Source organism: Aegilops tauschii, chromosome 4 (assembly GCF_002575655.3).
Source record: "Aegilops tauschii subsp. strangulata cultivar AL8/78 chromosome 4, Aet v6.0, whole genome shotgun sequence".
In the NCBI taxonomy this organism is placed as follows: Eukaryota; Viridiplantae; Streptophyta; class Magnoliopsida; order Poales; family Poaceae; genus Aegilops; species Aegilops tauschii.
Window position 1 is genome coordinate 13,837,969 of NC_053038.3, and position 22,517 is coordinate 13,860,485.

Below are 22,517 nucleotides of genomic sequence, written 5' to 3' on the forward strand. Positions count from 1 at the left end.
CTCTCCCTCCTGCACAGCCCCCTCCTGCTTCCCCATCGTTCCCCACACAGCGCCGCCACCCAAGATCTCATCGCCTCCCTCTTCCCAAAGTTCACCGCCGGCCCTCCCTCTTCTCTCCTAGAGGCAGGACGATGACCACCGCACCGTCAACTGCCGCCACTCTATTCCCTGACATCTATTACCTCTTTCTAGATCTGGAAAACCACTGCATCGTCAACTACCACGACGATGACCACCACGTCCTTGGCCGGTCAGGGGAGGACGAAACGTGCGGCACAAGAGAAGGGCCCCGAGCGGTAGCAGATGCGGGAGGATGGCGACGTCCTACGGCGAGCTGACCTTGGGATCTTGGCGATGCCCGTGTGCCAATGGCGTCCTCCTGGATCTCGCCGACACCTCTTCCTCATGCTCCTCCTCAAGATCTGGTGAGGCTTTGCTTCTCCCCATCCCCTCTGTTCCACAAATTTTTTTGTGCATGCCGACGAGGTTGTCCCAACTAGGTCGTACACGAGGGACCTTGTCTCAACTAGGTTGTCCTCTCTGTAATTTTTGTCCATGATGTTGCTTAGCACTTCATATCTTGAGATAGCCTCTTCTATGTTCGATTTTTCAGATCATGAATTATTTTTCAGTTGGAAGAAAGAAAATAATATTGCTATGACTAGGTGTGAAGATTTTGACCAGGGCAGCCAGTTGCATGTTACTAGAATTTACATTGCTACAAAGTTTTCTTACGAATCTAAAAGAATAGACAGATTTTCCATCTTCATTTTCTTTAGCTATCTTATATCTTAGTCCTCGGAACAGCAAGAGATTAATGTCCTCCTATCGATGTGTGATTATTGCTGAAGCTTTTGAAGTGCTAGTTCTTGCGTGGAAGTGAATATTTTGCTCCAGATTGAATCTACATGATTGCTCCATTTCTAGCTGGCTTTTTTTTGCGGAAATTTCTAGCTGGCTTGTTTGTTTTTATCAGTTTCTCAATAGCAGGGTAAGATCTTTGTTTTTTTATTCCAACTAGTGCTGGTTGTTTGGCTTATCATAGATCTTAATGAGCTTATTGCTGCTAATTATTAACTAGAAACAAAATTAGGTACTGCTGCCAATTCAATCTTGCCTCTCTATTGAGAAACCAATCCCCTGCATTTATTCTGCATTCATAGACTGGTTTTAAACAAAATATGTAATGCATTTCTGTGATGAACATCTTTTTAAATGGTGAGGCTTGCAGTACCTAATTTTACTTTGTTTACTTCTTTTTTGCATAGGTTATTGCTTTGTAATGTAATGAATCAGACCATGTCCTGCTTGAACTAAGTATGTACAAGTTAGTTGGCTGAACTTATGAACTTCTACTATGTGTGCAAGTCTTCTTGCTTTCTAATCAATGAACTAGACCATGTCCTGAATGTACGTGTAATAGAGAATTTCAGTATCTCACTGAATGTATGTGTACTTGAGAATTTCAGTATCTCACGGAATGTACGTGTACTTGAGAATTTCAGTTTGTTCAGAGAGAGAGACGAGTTCAGTTAAGTTTGTCTCTATATGTATGCATTAGAAAAGGACAACAATAACAACAAAGCCTTTAGTCCCAAACAAGTTGGGTAGGCTAGAGGTGAAACCCATAAGATCTCGCAACCAACTCATGGCTCTGGCACATGGATAGCAAGCTTCCACGCACCCCTGTCCATAGCTAGCTCTTTTGGTGATACTCCAATCCTTCAGGTCTCTCTTAACGGACTCCTCCCATGTCAAATTCGGTCTACCCCGCCCTCTCTTGACATTCTCCGCACGCCTTAGCCGCCCGTTATGCACTGGAGCTTCTGAAGGCCTACGCTGAATATGCCCAAACCATCTCAGACGATGTTGGACAAGCTTCTCTTCAATTGGTGCTACCCCAACTCTATCTTGTATATCCTCATTCCAGACTCGATCCTTCTCGTGTGGCCACACATCCATCTCAACATACGCATCTCCGCCACACCTAACTGTTGAACATGTCGCCTTTTAGTCGGCCAACACTCAGCGTCATACAACATTGCGGGTCGAACCGCCGTCCTGTAGAACTTGCCTTTTAGCTTTTGTGGCACTCTCTTGTCACAGAGAATGCCAGAAGCTTGGCGCCACTTAATCCATCCGGCTTTGATATGATGGTTCACATCTTCATCAATACCCCCATCCTCCTGCAACATTGACCCCAAATACCGAAAGGTGTCCTTCTGAGGTATCACCTGGCCATCAATGCTAACCTCCTCCTCCTCAGACCTAGTAGTACTGAAACCGCACATCATGTACTCGGTTTTAGTCCTAAGCCTAAACCCTTTCGATTCCAAGGTTTGTCTCCATAACTCTAACTTCCTATTTACCCCCGTCCGACTATTGTCAACTAGCACCACATCATCCGCAAAGAGCATACACCATGCGATATCTCCTTGTATATCCCTTGTGACCTCATCCATCACCAATGCAAAAAAGATAAGGGCTCAAAGCTGACCCCTGATGCAGTCCTATCTTAATCGGGAAGTCATCAGTGTCGACATCACTTGTTCGAACACTTGTCACAACATTATCGTACATGTCCTTGATGAGGGTAATGTACTTTGTTGGGACTTTGTGTTTCTCCAAGGCCCACCACATGACATTCCGCGGTATCTTATCATAGGCCTTCTCCAAGTCAATGAACACCATATGCAAGTCCTTCGTTTGCTCCCTATCTCTCTCCATAAGTTGTCGTACCAAGAAAATGGCTTCCATGGTCGACCTCCTAGGCATGAAACCAAACTGATTTTTGGTCACGCTTGTCATTCTTCTTAAGCGGTGCTCAATGACTCTCTCCCATAGCTTCATTGTATGGCTCATCAGCTTAATTCCACGGTAATTAGAACAACTCTGAACATCCCCCTTGTTCTTGAAGATTGGTACTAATATAGTCCGTCTCCATTCTTCTGGCATCTTGTTTGCCCGAAAGATGAGGTTGAAAAGCTTGGTTAGCCATACTATCGCTATGTCCCCGAGACCTTTCCACTCCTCAATGGGGATACAATCCGGGCCCATCGCCTTGCCTCCCTTCATCCTTTTTAAGGCCTCCTTGACCTCAGACTCCTGGATTCGCCGCACAAAACGCATGCTGGTCTCATCAAAGGAGCCGTCCAATTCAATGGTAGAACTCTCATTCTCCCCATTGAACAGCTTGTCGAAGTACTCACGCCATCTATGCTTAATCTCCTCGTCCTTCACCAAGAGTTGGCCTGCTCCGTCCTTGATGCATTTGACTTGGCCAATATCCCTCGTCTTCCTCTCTCGGATCTTGGCCATCTTATAGGTGTCTCTTTCGCCTTCCTTCGTGCCTAACCGTTGGTAGAGGTCCTCATACGCCCGACCCCTTGCTTCACCAACAGCTCGCTTTGCGGCCTTCTTCGCCATCTTGTACTTCTCTATGTTGTCTGCACTCCTATCCAGGTATAAGCGTCTGAAGCAATCTTTCTTCTCTTTAATCGCCTTCTGGACATCATCATTCCACCACCAGGTATCCTTATCTTCGCTTCTCCTTCCCCTAGACACTGCAAACTCCTCTGAGGCCACCTTACGAATGCAAGTCGCCATCTTCATCCACACATTGTCCGCATCCCCTCCTTCCTCCCAAGGGCCCTCCTTAATGACCCTCTCCTTGAACGCCTGAGCTACCTCCCCCTTGAGCTTCCACCACTTCGTTCTAGCGACTTTGGCACGCTTATCCCGCTGGACACGAATCCGAAAGCGGAAGTCAGCAACCACCAGCTTATACTGGGGTACAACACTCTCTCCAGGTATCACCTTACAGTCTAGGCACGCACGCCTATCTTCTCTTCTCGAGAGGATGAAATCAATCTGGCTAGAGTGTTGGCCACTACTAAAAGTCACCAGATGTGATTCTCTCTTTTTAAAGAGGGTGTTAGCTACAATCATGTTGTAGGCTAGAGCAAAACTTAAGACATCTTCCCCTTCTTGATTCCTGATGCCATAGCCAAAGCCCCCATGCGCCCCTTCAAAACCTGTGTTAGATGTACCCACGTGGCCATTGAGGTCTCCTCCTATGAAGAGCTTCTCACCAATCGGTACACTCCTAACCATGTCTTCCAGGCCTTCCCAGAACTCCCTCTTGGTGTTTTCATTGTGGCCTACTTGCGGGGCATACGCGCTGATAACATTGAGAAGCAAGTCCTCAACTACCAGCTTGACCAAGATAATCCGGTCCCCACGTCTCTTGACGTCTACCACTCCATACTTGAGGCTCTTGTTGATCAAGATGCCTACGCCACTTCTGTTTGCAGCCGTCCCCGTGTACCATAGCTTGAAGCCGGTATCCTCCACCTCCTTCGCCTTCTGTCCTCTCCATTTGGTTTCTTGGACGCAAAGGATATCAACACCTCTCCTCACCGCTGCATCAACTAGCTCCCGGAGCTTCCCTATCAGAGACCCTACATTCCAGCTACCTAAGCGAATCCTCCTAGGCTCGGCTAGCTTCCTTACCCTTTGCACTCGTCGAGTCAAATGCGAAGACCCTTGCTCATTTTCCACTACATCCGGGCGCCGATGTAGCGCGCCACTAAGGATGCGACGACCCGATCCTCACTCACTTGCCACCGTATCCAGATCAAGATACGGCGCGCCACCTGGGGGGTAACGGCCCGGCCCTTGCCCATTTTCCACCACACCCGGGTTCCGATGTGGCGCGTCGCTGAGAGGGTTACGCCCCAACGAAAATCTATTGGGTTTCATCTCCATAAGAGTGGCTGAGTTTTTACGTTGGCTCGCCAAGCCTATCACAACCCTCCTCCTTTACCCGGGCTTGGGACCGGCTATGTTGAGACAACATAGGCGGAGTTATGCATTAGAAAAGGATGCATGAAAAAAAATAGTTTTAAGTTAATGGAAGGACCGGTGCATAAACTACAATTATATATATTTTTGAAACCTGATGGGGACCAAGTGCATAAACCTGATGGAGCAGCTTATTCAGTGGTAAATCTTGTGCCTCTCCCTCTCACTCACGGAGCAGCTTTTTCGGTGGTTAACTTGTGTGATTCTCCTTCTCCCTTTCAGCTTTTGTAGATGGAAGAAAGCTAAGCATACGAGTTTACCCCACTGAATAAGCTGCTCCCTGAGTGAGAGGGAGAGGCACAAGATTACCATTGAACAAGCTGCTCCATTAGACATGATTGAAACAATAAAATAATGAAATATTGTAACAATCTGCATCTTTGGGATTTAGATGTACACACACATAATGTAGTTTTATTTTTTCTGCACCAAATGACAGATATTCCAAACATAATCTCTTGTTGGAGAACTAATTCATAATTTCCAGTCATATGAGTTTTCCCCTAGTGGTATTCCTGATGAAACTTGATGTCTTACTTTTTGTAACCTTTAATGTTGAAAAGTTGGTGTTCTTATTCTGGTCTGCATGTAATCCTTCTGCTATGGATTGCAGTGTCCTGGTTGCTGAGAAACGTGTCAACTCACCGCTGCTGGTAATTTTGCATCTCCATTTGTGAATATATTATTGTTCCTTTCAAATACTAATTCTTCAGCTGGATTCTTGATAACTGTATCCTTGGGCTAAAATTTTACATTCTTATATAGGTCCAGTACTGTCTCCTTCGTAGCTTTTTGATTTATTTTCACTTTTTTTTATCTAAGCTTTAACTGTCAAGTATCAACACTTCATTTTTGTTTCTTGTTCGTTGGCGCGAGTGGATCTCCATGCTCCTTTCCACGGCCTCCACGAGAGTTCTCATCAATGGCCACCCAGGGCCTCCGATCGACCACGCTCACGGCCTCCGTCAAGGCGATCCGGTCTCACCCATGCTCTTCACCTTGGTCATCGACGTGCTGAACTCCATGCTGCTACGTGCGGTTCAGCTGGGCCTCCTTCATCGCTTGACCACCCGTCACGCAGCTTCGAGCATATCCCTTTATGCCGACGATGTGGTCATCTTCTGCCATCCGGACTCTCACGACCTCGCCACGGTTCGCAGGCTCCTCCACGTCTTTGCCCTCGCTTCTGGGCTGCTGTGACGCCCCCGATTTGACCGTACACTAATCATGCACGCAAATGTGTACGATCAAGATCAGGGACTCACGGGAGGATATCACAACACAACTCTACAACATAAATAAGTCATACAAGCATCATAATACAAGCCAGGGGCCTCGAGGGCTCGAATACAAGTGCTCGATCATAGACGAGTCAGTGGAAGCAACAATATCTGAGTACAGACATAAGTTAAACAAGTTTGCCTTAAGAAGGCTAGCACAAACTGGGATACAGATCGAACGAGGCGCAGGCCTCCTGCCTGGGATCCTCCTAACTACTTCTGGTCGTCGTCAGCGGCCTGCACGTAGTAGTAGGCACCTCCAGTGTCGTAGGTGTCGTCGTCGACGGTGGCGTCTGGCTCCTGGACTCCAGCATCTGGTTGCGACAACCAGATAGCAAGGAAAGGGGGAAAGAGAAGCAACCGTGAGTACTCATCCAAGTACTCGCAAGCAAGGAGCTACACTACATATGCATGGGTATATGTGTAAAGGGGCATATCAGTGGACTGAACTGCAGAATGCCAGAATAAAAGGGGGGTAGCTAGTCCTGTCGATGACTACGCTTCTGGTCATCTCCGTCTTGCAGCATGTAGAAGAGAGTAGATTGAAATCCTCCAAGTAGCATCGCATAGCATAATCCTACCCGGCGATCCCCTCCTCGTCGCCCTGTTAGAGAGCGATCACCGGGTTGTATCTGGCACTTGGAAGGGTGTATTTTATTCAGTATCCGGTTCTAGTTGTCATAAGGTCAAGGTACAACTCCGGGTCGTCCTTTTACCGAGGGACACGGCTATTCGAATAGATAAACTTCCCTGCAGGGGTGCACCACATAACCCAACACGCTCGATCCCATTTGGCCGGACACACTTTTCTGGGTCATGCCCGGCCTCGTAAGATCAACGCGTCGCAGCCCCACCTAAGCACAACAGAGAGGTCAGCACGCCGGTCTAACCCTATGCGCGCAGGGGTCTGGGCCCATCGCCCTATGCACACCTGCACGTTGCGTACGCGACCGGAAGCAGACCTAGCCTAGTGGCGTTCCAGTCCAATCCGGCGCGCGCCACTCAGTCGCTGACGTCACGAAGGCTTCGGCTGATACCACGACGCCGGGATACCCATAACTACTCCCGCGTAGATGGTTAGTGCGTATAGACCAAATGGCCAGACTCAGATCAAATACCAAGATCTTGTTAAGCGTGTTAAGTATCCGCGAACGCCGACCAGGGCCAGGCCCACCTCTCACCTAGGCGGTCTCAACCTGCCCTGTTGCTCCGCCACAAGTAACAGTCGGGGGCCGTCAGGAACCCAGGCCCACCTCTACCGGGGTGGAGCCACCTGTCCTTTCAGCCCCCTCATCAGAATCACTTGCGGGTACTCACCGAGCCGACCCGACTTTAATCACCACATGTGTCATGTATATAATGTATATAGTATATACCCGTGATCACCTCCCGAAGTGATCACGGCCCAGTAGTATAGCATGGCAGACGGACAAGAGTGTAGGGCCACTGATGGAACACTAGCATCCTATACTAAGCAGTAGGATAGCAGGTAAGGGTAACAACTGTAGCAACAATGTCAGGCTATGCATCAGGATAGGATTAACGGAAAGCAGTAACATGCTACACTACTCTAATGCAAGCAGTATAGAGAAGACTAGGCGATATCTGGTGATCAAGGGGGGGGCTTGCCTGGTTGCTCTGGCAAGTAGGAGGGATCGTCAACTCCGTAGTCGAACTGGGCAGCAGCAGCGTCGGTCTTGTAGTCTACCGGAGGGAAGAGGGGGAAGAAGCAGTAAATACAATGCAAACATAAGCATGGCGGTGCATGACAAGACAATGCGCGGTGCTAGGTGTGCCCTAACGCGGTAGGCGGTGATACCGACGAAGGGGGGAAACATCCGGGAAAGTATTCCCGATGTTTCGCATTTTCGGACAGATGAAACGGAGGCGGAAAGTTGCGAGTTTGCTATGCTAGGGATGTGTGGCGGACGAACGGGCTGCGTATCCGGATTCGTCTCGTCGTTCTGAGCAACTTTCATGTAGAAAGTATTTTCATCCGAGTTACGGATTATTTTATATTAATTTTCAAAGTTTTTAATTCATTTTAGAATTAACAGACTTAAATTAATTAGGAAATGTCATTATGACGTCAGCATGACATCAGGGTGATGTCAGCAGTCAACAGTCAGTTGACTTGGTCAAACTGACGCGTGGGTCCCGGTTGTCATTGACTTAGGTTAACTAAACATGATTAGTTAATTTAATTAAGTGATTAGGTTAATTAGGCTGAATTAAGTTAATTAAGTCTTTAATTAATTAATATTTTTATTTTTATTTTTTAATGTTCCAGGGGCTGGTCCCCACATGTCATGGGGCCAGGGGGGAAGTGGGTTCGGCGTTAGCGGGCGCCCGGGTGTGGTGCGCGTGCCCGAGGCCGTAGCTTGCCCGGGCGACGGGGGGGCGCGAGCAGAGGCGCGGGAGAACGTGGGGAGCGGCAGCAGCGGCGGGAGGCAGAGGCGAGCGAGGTGGGCAGCAGTGGGGGAAGCGGGCGGTAGGGCGAAGCGGGGCCGCACGGGCGAGGCGTTGGAGAGCAGCAGCAGCGGGCAGCGCGGCAGGGGCGGCCACGACGGAGATGGGGCGGTAACGGGCGACGACGCGGGGAGAGAAGGAGAGGCCGGGGGGCCTCACCGGGGTTGTAGGGTCTTAGGCAGCGGGGCGTGGTGAGGACGACGGGGACGACGTGCGGCGAGGCGACGAGGTCCGGCGGCGGGTGACGGCGATCCGGGGAAGGGAACGGCTCGATCGGCGTGAGGCAGAGGTCTCGAGCTCCGATGCGTCCTTGTAGTTGACGAAGACGGCGGAGGCGGTGCTCCCGGCGTAGTCTGAGGTGGCGGGGAGGACGTCGGGCGCGGGCGGCGGCATCGATCGGTGCCAGGGGCGCCCGATCTGGAAACAAGGGGAGGGAGCGTGCGAGGGAGGAAGAGTCGTGGGGGGGGGAGTGGGGGACGTGGCTTTAGGTCACAGGGGGGGTGCGGGGATAAGGCGACGGGGTGGGCTGGCCTGGTGGCTGACTGGGCCGACCTGTTGGGTCGGTTGGCCCGGGGGTCTTTCTTTTTATTTATTTATTGGTTTGGTTTTCTTTTATCTATTTCCTTTTTACTGTTTTATCTCACTTTCTATTTACTATAGTTTTATAAAATGCTAAATTAGTTCCTAAAATAGTGTTACTACTTATTCTAATGTCACAATAACTTGGGCTCCCAAATAAATTAGTTTAATATTTATATATTATAAAAAGCATTTAATTATTGGTTTTAGCTGCTGTTTTGCTCATTTTAGAGTATTTACACATTTTATAAAAGTGTGGTTTCTCCTCCATTATTACTTAGGATTTATTTGTTCCAATTTGAACATTTTAGTTTTAATGTTTGAAAACTTTTATCGTTTGCCTTGATTTTGAATTTTGAATTTGAACGGGATTGAATCATCGGGAGAATAACAACAGTGATCGTGGTGATGTGGCCCCATTAGCAGGGAATTACTGTAGCCTAATTATCCGGGCGTCACAATTCTCCTCCACTACATGAAATCTCGTCCCGAGATTTAAGAGGGGTGTAAGGGGGAAAGTCCTGGTTACGAAATTCTAACGATTCTTCTCGGTCTTGGTTGCTCTTCTCGAAGAGGTCGATCCATTACGTTGAGGTCTTCATTTCTCCGCTTCAGGTCATCATGATGAAGTCGTCATCATTCCTTCGGGATTTCCATCGTACTTACGAAAGAATAAAGGGTGGGTATTCCGGGAGAACGGACCTCTGCAAGGTTGACTATCTGGTAGCTAACATCGGGGAAGGTGGCGGTAAGTAACTCTCGAACTGAAACTTAAGAAAATATCAAGAGCAACGTGAGGAGGTGTCATGGAAAGTTTCGAGCGGGCAGGCAATCATTCTATGCCTGTTACAGGGCGTGAAAGGGGTTCAAAGCAACGGAAATAAGTATTTTGTCTGATGCCAGAATTGATGATCTCTCGGAAGGTGGCTCATGAATTACATACAAGGCCACGCGCGAGGAACAACCATGGGAACAGGGGTGTTTTCAGGAGAGTCAGGTTTCGATCCTGTGGAACTGTGGGTTATGGGCCCACCATGTGGGTTAAAAGTAGGAAGGGCGGTGACATCTTGCACGATCATGATAGCAAGGCATGTCAGAGGTTAACCTGTCAGTTATATGTCAGCAACATCGTCGGTACCAAGGGCGAGGGACGAAGAGAACCATTTCCCTGCCCGTTGAAATGAGGCGGACCATTAGGCAAAATTCTCATCCATCGGTGGTTACCGAAATGTCACCAACAATAGTAACAGGGTCTTACTGACAGAGTTGTACACCGAGGTGTTTACATAAGCAGGAGAATATTACTGCTTAGATCATATAGATCACCAGAAAGGTTAAACCAAACAATGGAAAGGAAAATATGATTATCAGATTAAACAGAAGAATGGAAAGGAAAATGTGTTTAAACACATATTTCAAGGGTATATCCTTCCCAAGGACAAGCTGAGCATGATATTCATGACAGGATATAATGTAGAAAACTCTTTAGGTAGGGGAGAGAAATTTCATGACATTACCCATACAACGGTGTTTGGATAATTGAGCAGGAAACATTTAGCATTGGGCTTCAAATGTTCCTGTTGAAAATCGGAGTACCATAGACATGCTTCGAGGTAGCATTGACATGGTCAACAGGTGAGGATCAGACTTAGGAAACAAAAAGGACCCATCAGGAACAACTTATAGAATAAGTCTTACAATTTCCTCATGGAAGAACAGCTAACCTTGCTAAAAGGGAAAACCTATAACAATAGGTCCTCTGGCCAGGTGTGTTAGGCATGACATCACCTTACCGGGTCATGAATAGACCAATGTGACAACTCTTGGAAATATGTTCCAACCATCATATCTGACCGAGATTCAGATCTGATTGGTGTCAGGATAACTCAGACTCGGGATGCCTGAGAAGAAAGGTGCAACACGAATTGTCGAGATGACATTGTAAGATTCTCGGGAAATGAACTATGAAACCAAGTTCCGAAACAAGAGTTCATCATTAAATCAAGGGGAGGTGAGGAGGTGACTGATTGACTCAGCGACAATTCCTCGAGATTTCCAAAAAGAGGGATTTCCACACTTATGTGAACAAGGAGATAACTTTTGTCAGTTCAAATGATATAATGAGGTATGCTCGAGGAAACATACACGATTGAACATTGGTTGACGGTGCACCCGAAATATGGGCTAGGTAGCACGATCAATGTTCGAATGATGATTCATTAACCAATAGTCTAAGCATGAACTATCGACCATTAGCTCCAAAGCAATAGGATTGCTAGAAGTTTTGAATTCACGCATCCTAGTTCAATTGTCGGTATTCAGGTTAGAAACAACACGGGGATCAGAAAGCAAATGGAGATGGCGAGAAGTATTACTATATCAAGAATTCTCAAGAGGTGGAGAAATTCTCACAATATCCTTGACATAAGAGATAGCAATACTCCAAGGTAGAACATAACATAAGTTGGATAATAAGGATCTCAAGGTACAACACAAAACATGAACAAGTTTGTATTGAAGGGAAAGCAAGAATGTTGCCGATGATAACACAAATCATCGAGGGGCAAGGATGGTATTTCTCATCATGAATTCAATTGATATCCTGGAGGAACTCAGAATGTTGATGATGATCATGACAAATTTTGTCGAGAGGTTTCATGGAGATGTAATCGATCGACGATGACATCAAGTCAAAGGAATGATGAAAGCGAAAGGTTATTGGAACCACGGGTAGCACACAAACTCGGGGTCAAGTTTGTTGTTCGAGGTGAAACGATATGACGAGGAAAATCGACGTAAGCTTAGCTCATCGTCGAAGTGGTGCTCCGGGAATAAGGACCAGGTAGCACAGTTAAAATCATCAAGATAATGATATAGCCAAACAGGCTAGGAATGACGCGATCGGGTACAAACTCGTAAGTAAGGAACATTACTAAAAGTTGTTGAACCGTAGTGCGGACTCGATTCAATTGTCGGGGTACTCGAGTGATTAACCACTCAAAACCCAGGAAAAATAGTAATCCGTGAGAATGTAGTACTTGATGAAGAACTCATAAGAAGTTATGCGGTTCCGTGATAGTCTCGAGATACCAGGGGGCAATACTCGACGACAAATCAAAGTAGAGGGTGGATTGGGGTATTGCTCTATAGAAGACAATTACTTAAACTTGCATAGGAAATGGTATTTAAAGGAGAACATGGTCGGAACCACGATCGCAAAGGATCAATTCACCGATACCAGATGATATTATACCAGGGAAATAGTTATTATTATAAGAAGCTTCCATGATAGGATCTACATCGTGTCCATGGGCATGAACACAAAGGTTCAAGGTCGACTCCCACTTCTTCACTGTATAACCTTCCATTCACTCCTCGCTTTGATAAAGGCATAGTGTTGAAAGTTTTACCTCGTGAAATACCAGATGAGTATGACTCGTGAAAACTTCTGAGTTCACACATATTAAGGAAGGCATAGGTTCAACCCGTCAGGGTATCGTGGAATCATATACCACCAGCTTCAACAGTAAATACCACCAGCTCGAAAACGGAGCATGGTTGAGAAAACAGAGGATACAATTTACCAAAGGCATTATATACCCATGGAAAGACTCACAAGGTTATTCAATAGGAAGGACACTGTCGGATAAAATCCAACAAAGGAACCGATGGTCCACAAGGGATCTGATGTGAGCATCGGTACTCAACCAGAGGAAGAAGAATGCAAGGAGATCTGATTATAGAAACAACTGACTAACTCAAAGTTCGAATGCAAAAAGAATTATGATTTCCAAATCAGGGGGTCAGAAGCAACGCTCTGATCAAGGATGGATAAGTGAGTAGGCTTAGGGGTACAATCGATGGCAATTTGATAGGTCGAGATCCAGCTCATGTTAAAAATGACGTTTGAGCCAGAAGGAAGAATTCTAGGATCTGATTGAGGATTGTGAGCATTCGCAATATTTTGAATCAACAGACTCAAAATGATAATGACAAGGAATGACTATAAGATTACGAGACTTATGGGATTATCCATAATGCAAGCAAGCAAGAATTTCAAGAGCAATAGGCTCCTGAGGATTTTCGGAAGATCGAATGGTATTCTGAACACTTTTGTGATATACTTGAATTCAACTGGGGATGAGCGGATACTCGGTAAGTGCGAGAATTATCCGTAGGGGTATTCAGGTGTCAAAGAACAGCATAGCAGTAAGCTCAAAGGATTCTTTGAACAACAGAGAGCATTACGGGGTATCTTGTAGTAACAAGATCAACTGGGAAACATTGTATGAATTGCGAGTATACGTGGTTATCCATAGGAGTTCATCGATGAAAGGGAATTGTAAAAGCGATGAACACAAGTTCTTGGGTTATCAGCGGAGAGTATCTTCAGGGTCTTCACGTGCAGCAGACGATCATTAGTAATAAGGGGCTCTCCGGGTGAAAGCGATAACGAGATCCTAATGTTAGATTTAGCAAAACTCACTTAACCCGAATAGAAGAGAGATCAGAGTCCCAGAGACAAGGAGTAAAAGATCCTAATACCACCCAATGGCGACGTGGGCCCGTAAGACACACAGCCATGTTAGTAAAAGTTTTTGCAATGTCTAGACTCGACTTCGGCCAAGGAGTTGGAAAGGGGGATTCCTACAGGCAGTCGGCTCTGATACCAACTTGTGACGCCCCCGATTTGACCGTACACTAATCATGCACGCAAATGTGTACGATCAAGATCAGGGACTCACGGGAGGATATCACAACACAACTCTACAACATAAATAAGTCATACAAGCATCATAATACAAGCCAGGGGCCTCGAGGGCTCGAATACAAGTGCTCGATCATAGACGAGTCAGCGGAAGCAACAATATCTGAGTACAGACATAAGTTAAACAAGTTTGCCTTAAGAAGGCTAGCACAAACTGGGATACAGATCGAACGAGGCGCAGGCCTCCTGCCTGGGATCCTCCTAACTACTCCTGGTCATCGTCAGCGGCCTGCACGTAGTAGTAGGCACCTCCAGTGTCGTAGGTGTCGTCGTCGACGGTGGCGTCTGGCTCCTGGACTCCAGCATCTGGTTGCGACAACCAGATAGCAAGGAAAGGGGGAAAAGAGGGAGAGAAGCAACCGTGAGTACTCATCCAAAGTACTCGCAAGCAAGGAGCTACACTACATATGCATGGGTATATGTGTAAAGGGGCATATCAGTGGACTGAACTGCAGAATGCCAGAATAAAAGGGGGGTAGCTAGTCCTGTCGATGACTACGCTTCTGGTCATCTCCGTCTTGCAGCATGTAGAAGAGAGTAGATTGAAATCCTCCAAGTAGCATCGCATAGCATAATCCTACCCGGCGATCCCCTCCTCGTCGCCCTGTTAGAGAGCGATCACCGGGTTGTATCTGGCACTTGGAAGGGTGTATTTTATTCAGTATCCGGTTCTAGTTGTCATAAGGTCAAGGTACAACTCCGGGTCGTCCTTTTACCGAGGGACACGGCTATTCGAATAGATAAACTTCCCTGCAGGGGTGCACCACATAACCCAACACGCTCGATCCCATTTGGCCGGACACACTTTTCTGGGTCATGCCCGGCCTCGTAAGATCAACGCGAGCAGAGGCGCGGGCGAGCGTGGGGAGCGGCAGCAGCGGCGGCCGGCGTGGAGCTCCGGCGGGAGGCAGCGGCGAGCGAGGTGGGCAGCAGTGGGGGAAGCGGGCGGCAGGGCGAAGCGGGGCCGCACGGGCGAGGCGTTGGAGAGCAGCAGCAGCGGCCAGCGCGGCAGGGGCGGCCACGACGGAGATGGGGCGGTAACGGGCGACGACGCGGGGAGAGAAGGAGAGGCCGGGGGGCCTCACCGGGGTTGTAGGGTCTTAGGCAGCGGGGCGTGGTGAGGACGACGGGGACGACGTGCGGCGAGGCGACGAGGTCCGGCGGCGGGTGACGGCGATCCGGGGAAGGGAACGGCTCGATCGGCGCGAGGCAGAGGTCCCGAGCTCCGATACGTCCTTGTAGTTGACGAAGACGGCGGAGGCGGTGCTCCCGGCGTAGTCTGAGGTGGCGGGGAGGACGTCGGGCGCAGGCGGCGGCATCGATCGGTGCCAGGGGCGCCCGATCTGGAAACAAGGGGAGGGAGCGTGCGAGGGAGGAAGAGTCGTGGGTGGGGGAGTGGGGGACGTGGCTTTAGGTCACAGGGGGGGTGCGGGGATAAGGCGACGGGGTGGGCTGGCCTGGTGGCTGACTGGGCCGACCTGTTGGGTCGGTTGGCCCGGGGGTCCTTTTTTTTTTATTGGTTTGGTTTTCTTTTATCTATTTCCTTTTTACTGTTTTATCTCACTTTCTATTTACTATAGTTTTATAAAATGCTAAATTAGTTCCTAAAATAGTGTTACTACTTATTCTAATGTCACAATAACTTGGGCTCCCAAATAAATTAGTTTAATATTTTATATATTATAAAAAGCATTTAATTATATGTAGCTGCTGTTTTGCTCATTTTAGAGTATTTACACATTTTATAAAAGTGTGGTTTCTCCTCCATTATTACTTAGGATTTATTTGTTCCAATTTGAACATTTTAGTTTTAATGTTTGAAAACTTTTATCGTTTGCCTTGATTTTGAATTTTGAATTTGAACGGGATTGAATCATCGGGAGAATAACAACAGTGATCGTGGTGATGTGGCCCCATTAGCAGGGAATTACTGTAGCCTAATTATCCGGGCGTCACAGCTGCAAACCAACTTTGACAAGTGTTCGGCCGCTCCTATCTAATGCACCAAGGATCACATTGTTGCTATAGCCACGGAGATGCAGTGTCCCGTCACTCACATTCCCATCACCTACCTCGGGCTGCCCCTCTCAGTCCGCAAGGCCTCTTCGACGAGCTTGCAACCGATCATTGACAAGCTTGGGCGCAAGCTCTCCACATGGCGGGCATCTATGCTATCCAAGGGAGACCGCCTATCCCTTGTGCACCATGTCCTAAGTGCCATCCCCACGCACTTCCTCATGGCCATTGCCTTCAACAGCACTGCCATCAAGAAGGTGAACCGGATCATCCGCGGATTTTTATGGGCAGGATCAGACAAGGCCAACGGTGGTCAGTGCCTCGTCAACTGGCAGTGTGTATGCCGGCCTATCTCCCTCGGTGGCCTCGGCATCCGAGGCATACAGCGTACGGGCATCTCTCTTCGTGTTCGTTGGCTATGGCTGCAACGTACCGACGCTACTCGCCCCTGGAGCCACCTTCACATCCCCCACGACGCGAACGCGAGTGCAATTTTCAAAGCCTCCACGACTTGGCAGCTTGGAGCTGGAGATACTTGCAGATTCTGGACCGACCACTGGATCGCTGGCAGGTCTGTGGCCGAGATCGCCCCTCTCGTTCTCGCTCTCGTCCCAAGGCGCCTTCGGAAGGAGCGCTACATGTGTGATGGTCTACACCAGCGCTCTTGGGTGCAGGATATCCGAGGCGCGCTTGGGCCGGCGGCCATGGTGCAGCACGTCGAGCTATGGTGTTTGGTGCGGCACACTAATCTCTCCAGCGAGCCGGACACGCTACGCTGGCGATGGACCTCTTCTGCTACATATACTGCAAGTTCCTGTTACAAGGCCTTATTCTTCGAAGCTTGTGAAGACCCTTTCTGGCGGCTCACCTGGCGACCTTGGGCTCCTCTCCGCGTCAAGTTCTTCCTTTGGCTGGCCATGCAAGACCGCTGCTGGACCGCGGAACGCCTGGCTCGCCGCGGATTGCCCCACGACGACACTTGCGCCCTGTGTGACCAAGAGGAGGAGACCATGCACCACCTTCTTGCCGGATGCTCTTTCTCTCGCCAAATTTGGCACGAGATCCTCGGCTGGGCGTGTGTGCCCATCAACCTCCCTGACCCCAGCACACCATTCCAGTTATGGTGGCAATCCTCTCTCGACCTCGCGCCCGCTTCCATGCGCAAGGGTCTATCCTCCCTCATCATCCTCTCAGCTTGGTGGATTTGGAAGCACCACAACGCTTGCATTTTTGACGGAGCGACACCATCGATCAACCTCACCTCCGACACCATCAAGGACGAGGCGCGACTATGGACCAAGGCGGGCGCCACCGGAATGCAAAACATTATCCCCGGTGCTTAGTCTCTAGTTTTCGGTCGCGGGGCTGAGCATACCCCCATCTGTTGTGCTCCTTCGCTTGTACACCATGCCTAGTGCGCACATGGCCTTGTAAGCGTTGTAATCCCATGCTTGTACTCTTCTTCTATCAATCCCATGCCTAGTGCGCAAAAAAATAAATTGTTTCTTGTTTGGATGGTATGCACAAGTACATAACACTTCATTTTTTACCTGTAACTTGGCTGTTTTAATTAATTTGGATATAAATGAAACATATATGTTGTAGATACTATGTTATCCTCATTTGTAGGCACTATAAGATTTACGATTTTTTGACAGCATGTAATCCATTTTTCACTTTCTTGCAGTTCTCTTGTTATCTATCCGTATCGACCAATATCTGTTGTTTTGTAAATATGTTTGGTATGATTGGGTAGCGGACTACTCGGTGCAGCCCATCACAATCTGTCATGACGTGATAATTGCCATTTGGAGGGCTGACGGCAAGACCTATAATAAAAACCTTAATAGTTTGTATGTTATGTCTATGTAACCTGGATTCTACTATTTCCTAATCTTGTTGTGTGATATATTTTGTATATGTTGTAAATTATTATTTCATGGAGAATATTGTGAATTGCAAATGTTGTAGATACCTGCGGGCGGACGCATATTAATTGATATATGTATGTACGCGATTTTGGAAATGCTTGTCTTTGGTGAAAGTTGCCATTATGATCTGTGTAACAAGTTATGCTAAAAAATGTGTTGGTGAAACTTGGGTGGAAAGAAAGAGATAATGGGACTAAATTGAAATTGTGCCTAAATCCATGATGATTTTCGTGACGAAAATAATTTCCATGTAGGCAGCCACGTCATTCCAATTTATGATTCAGAAATCCTACGTGGCATCGTCCGTCACGAAGGTTAGGGCCTGGTTTGGGCTGCGCGGGCCTCGGGCTAATCCTTGACGGCCGAGAACCGTCATGGACGACTTGATGTCAAATTATGACGCGATATACATGACGGAATTCAAATCTGTCATGCATGGCCACGCATGACAGTTTTCGCCTGGTCTGTGACGGACATGAACTGTCATGTATTAACAGGTTTCTTATAGTGCTTTGAACAGCTATAAAATCTTCAGGTTCAGGTTCAAAGCACAAGAGTTCAGGGATCTAGATCAGGTCAACAACAAATGAGAAACAACTGTCCGCAACAGGATATCAAACTTATATGCATGCCCAAATCAAACACAATTAAATTATATTCAGATGGACCTTGATTAGGCATTCGCTACACTAATCGGGTATAGTGCTTGCTGTTCATTATTCTTGCTATCAGCTAGAGAAAATGGCCAGAGAGTTTCAGATTTTAGTTAACTAATCATCATCATTATAGTATGAGCTTCTGGTTTTGCAATGCAGTAGCCGTATGTAAAGGTAGCCAAGATGAGATAATGGGGAGGGAGGGGGCTGTGCGCATGGACCGCTGGTACAGGTACGCTTTATACGTTACTCAAAAAAAAATAACGCTTTATACATGTACCACGGTCCAGAAATTTTTCGGCCACAACACGCAACAGCGGGCTGCTTTTGCGTTTCCGAGTGCAGAAAACAGAGAGGAGGGCGGCGGCTGGAGAAGGAGATCGAGAGGACGGCGATGCTTAGCAGCGCCGGTGGCGATTACCCATGGATCCGGTGTGCAGGTGAGCGGCGGTGTGCACCCCATCCCCTTGCCCCTTCCTCTCGCCCCTCCCCTCCCCAATCCTATATGGTATTTGCGCTGCGGGCTGGCCGTGCCGGCCCTTGCTGTGTGGCTGTGCCGGCGGCGTTTTGTAGTGTTTGATTTGTTAGCTTCGGCGCCGCCTCGCTGATTTCTCTGACCCATTGTGGCAGGTTGCCAATCTTCATCGATGGGGTTGTCCCCGCTGGCTCGGATCTGAACGACGGGAGCGAGGCCGGTAGTGGCGGTCCAGTAGGCGTGCGGGAGTCGTCTGTGGCTGCGTACTTCAATGGCGGCGACCCCGCCCGGAACGATGCGAACAGTCTAGTCAGTCAGGCGAGTCTGCGATCAAACCATATCCGCGACCACCCGGCTGAATCTTCAGCGTGTTTGGTTGGAGGTAATTACATTTAGGGAATGGAAATTGAAAGGGTACGAGACTTCAAATCTACTGTTTGAATCGAGGGATTGGAAATTCAGAAGGGAATAGGCATGGGACTTTAGGCTTCAACTCCCACCATTTTATTAACACGGGAGGGGGTGGGAGTTGGAAAGGAATTGTTTTAGTGAGTCAATCTTAGCCCTTCATCATAAATTACGTTAACTTCCCATGTCTAGTTACTCATCAATTCCCATGAAACAAATAAGGGAATACTGTTTCTCTTTAAATCTCACACATAATTTGTATTGTGTGCCAAACAGAGGATTAAGAATAAGACGTCTCATCCCATGTTTAATCTTAATACAACTCCCTACTCTAAACTCCCATACCCCTTCCCAAATATTACCAAATGCGCAGGCATGGCCCAAAAAAAGTTCAGTGATTTTGCTGCACCCGCTATCCTATTGTTGTGCTTGTGGGGATTGGAAAACAAAGTAATAAGCTCATGCGGTCATGCCTGTCTTGTGCCCCCGTAAGGAATTATATAGATTGATTTAAGGATGACCATCGTACGGAATAGAGCCGGGGGGAGGGGTGTTGTTGTTGATGGGGTCGTGTGCTTGGGATGTATCGAAATACTGAGCATTTCCAGCGGCGCCCCCAGCAAGCCCCCCAAGGCCCTTTCTTATCGTTGGCGCTGAAAGCGCAGCCGCGCCCCCCCCCCCCCCCAAAAGCCCATTTTTCGCCAGTTAGGGCCGAATTTGGCGTCGGCAGACCCAGGCCGAACCCAGCGCGCTGGGGGCGCCCGGGGGCGCCAGGGCAATCGGTTTTGGGGCGAAAGAACGGCGGGCCCGCCGAGTCAGCGACCCCGCGCCCGCATCGTCCTCATCGCCTCGGTTTCCCGCGGGGAGGCTGGCGCGCTGGTCAGCCTTCCATTGATGCCTCACGGGTGCCGCAGCGAAGGCATGGCGATGCGTGTCCGGCCCTCTCCCGCCACGCATACACACGGCGGACACACGCTCGCCGCCCGCCCGCGGCTATAAAAGCCACCTCTCCCACACCGGTGAGACGCACACTTGCACTCTCTCTACCACCGACGCTCCCGTCTCTCCTCTCTCCTTGGCGTCCCTCCTTTTTCCCCATTGCCGAGCGCTACCCCTGCGCGAGGACGAGGCCCGCCTCCTCTACGAGGCCGGCTACCCGGCCCCGCCGGACATGCGGGTGTCGTGGAGGAGCGCCGGCAGGGTCCAGTGCCGCCGCCTCCCTCTGGGGCGGACCCGTGGGTGGAGATCGCCCGCATCCACGCCTCACTGCCGCAGTCGGCGAGGGACGGGCCGAGGTTCACCTCTGACAGCACGCTGTGGGAGCCGTACTTCAGGCGGCGTCACGCCGAGCAACTCGAGGCCACCAACGGCATCGAACCCCGCGGCCTCCAAAACTCGGAAGGGTGCCGCCGATGGTGGGCGTGCCAGGCCACACGTTGGAGGCCGTCCTCTAATACATCGAGGGCGGCAACACGCCGCGGCTGGAGTACCCGTCGGCCCCCACCTTCTCCCTCCGGTGTGGCAGCTCGTGGACGCCGAGGCGCATGGAGCCGGAGTCCTCCTTGTCTGGCTCCCGCTCCCGCTCCTCCGGCTCACCCGCTCTCCGCCCTGTCAAGCCGGAGCCCCAAGACACGCCGCTCGGTCGGCGCACCCGCGGCGGCGGCATCGCCATCAACGAGCCCTCCCCACCTCTGCCCGGCTCGTTAGGCCGAAGAAGGAGCCGTGCGTCGTCGAGCCGGTGCTCCTCGCCATGAAGGTTTCCTTTATTAGTTTGTTTTTCACAAGTTCCTGTAAATATGTCAATGAACTCGCCAAGTTTGCTCGAATTTGCGTCGTGTTTGGCTGAACTGTGGCCGAGTTTTGTTTTTGAAAAAAAACAAAAAAACGGCGTCTGGGGCCGGCCTTGGGTCGGCGGTTGGGAAACATCTCGCCCCGACGCCGAGATTTTCGCCGGCGCGCCCCCAGGCGGCGCTATTTGAGCGCCCCTGGGGGGGCCAAATCGAGTGGATATGCTCTAATGCTCGCATGCTGTGATTAGGTGTTGTGTGCTCTGATTTTTTTGTTGTTCTGGTAGCAGAGAAGTAGAAGTGTAGGGTTCTGACTTCTGAGTCCGCCGTCTATGCACTGAATCTTCTTTCTATTTTGCTGGACAGAGTTAGCGTGGTTGCGAGCGCCATGCGCTAGCAGAATGGGTGCTCTGGAGAAAATGATAAGAGGATTTGCAGAGAGGGATGGCGAAGAAGTGATCAAGCTGGAGCTGGGCAACACCTTCAACTCACTGACAAAGGCATACCACTGCTACAATTTGTATTCCTGGGAGCACAGATTGATACTCACTCCGTCCCAAAATGTAAGATCATTTTTTATCATTTTTGTCATATGATAGTGTAAAAGTGTTAAAAATGATCTTACATTTTGGGATGGATGGAGTATCAGATATGGAAAGAGCCGGCTCAATCCTGAGAAGTGGAAGACAATGCAGGAAATTGTTTGTGGACGCTCGGTAGGGAGTTCAGCCTAAGATATGTAAGTTGCTGAGCTGAATTTAAGATGTACCGTGCTGACAAATATTCTCGTTGGTTTGTCTAGGGGAAACCTTTGCATGAGAACAGGTGCGGGTGTACATGAGGTTGTAGTTTGATCGCCAGTCCGATGAGAGCTACGAGGAGAAAAGAACCAAGATTGTAAGTTAAAACTGTTCTGTGACGAAGAGTCTAGTCTTGAATGAGTGAGCTGACAAAAACCGTTTCACATTCAGGGTGGCGACGTCCTCAAAACGAACTCGTCAATTGAAATACATGCCAGCAAGGTGTACACTCGGGCGAGCAATTCGGCCAAATTTTGTACTAGTTGGGTGGGTATCGGGTCGAACAGGCTGAGAACAATGAATTATACAGGGCAACACACACTCGGCCTGAAAAGAAGGGAGAAATGGAGCAGGGTTGTTTTCCTGGTGAAGATGATTGACAATTGAGCAGAATCTGAATGTGAATGTGGTATGTTCGAACATATGGGCATGTTATGCTGTCATGTTCTTAAGGTGTGCACAAGTACAGAAATTGTGAAGCTGAT

General features: G+C 48.9%; 1 protein-coding gene across 5 annotated transcripts in view; it reads left to right on the forward strand.

Moving 5' to 3' along the window:
• Window positions 1-22,517, forward strand: part of LOC141021164 (uncharacterized) — a 23,351-nt gene continuing 834 nt past the window's right edge. Inside the window, exons 1-7 of one of the 5 annotated variants that reach the window (XR_012181200.1) lie at window positions 1-425; window positions 5,477-5,516; window positions 17,663-19,012; window positions 19,193-19,419; window positions 21,599-21,948; window positions 22,035-22,129; window positions 22,204-22,485. Coding sequence is in view for 2 of the 5 variants with exons in the window: in XM_073496093.1 (XP_073352194.1) it covers window positions 18,986-19,002; window positions 19,193-19,419; window positions 21,599-21,828 (474 nt within the window). In the remaining 3 variants the exon portion in view is untranslated. Of the gene's footprint in view, window positions 426-5,476; window positions 5,517-17,662; window positions 19,013-19,192; window positions 19,420-21,598; window positions 21,949-22,034; window positions 22,486-22,517 lie in introns of those variants that run through there. The other 4 variants (XR_012181199.1, XR_012181201.1, XM_073496093.1 and 1 more) reach the window with 4 other exon arrangements.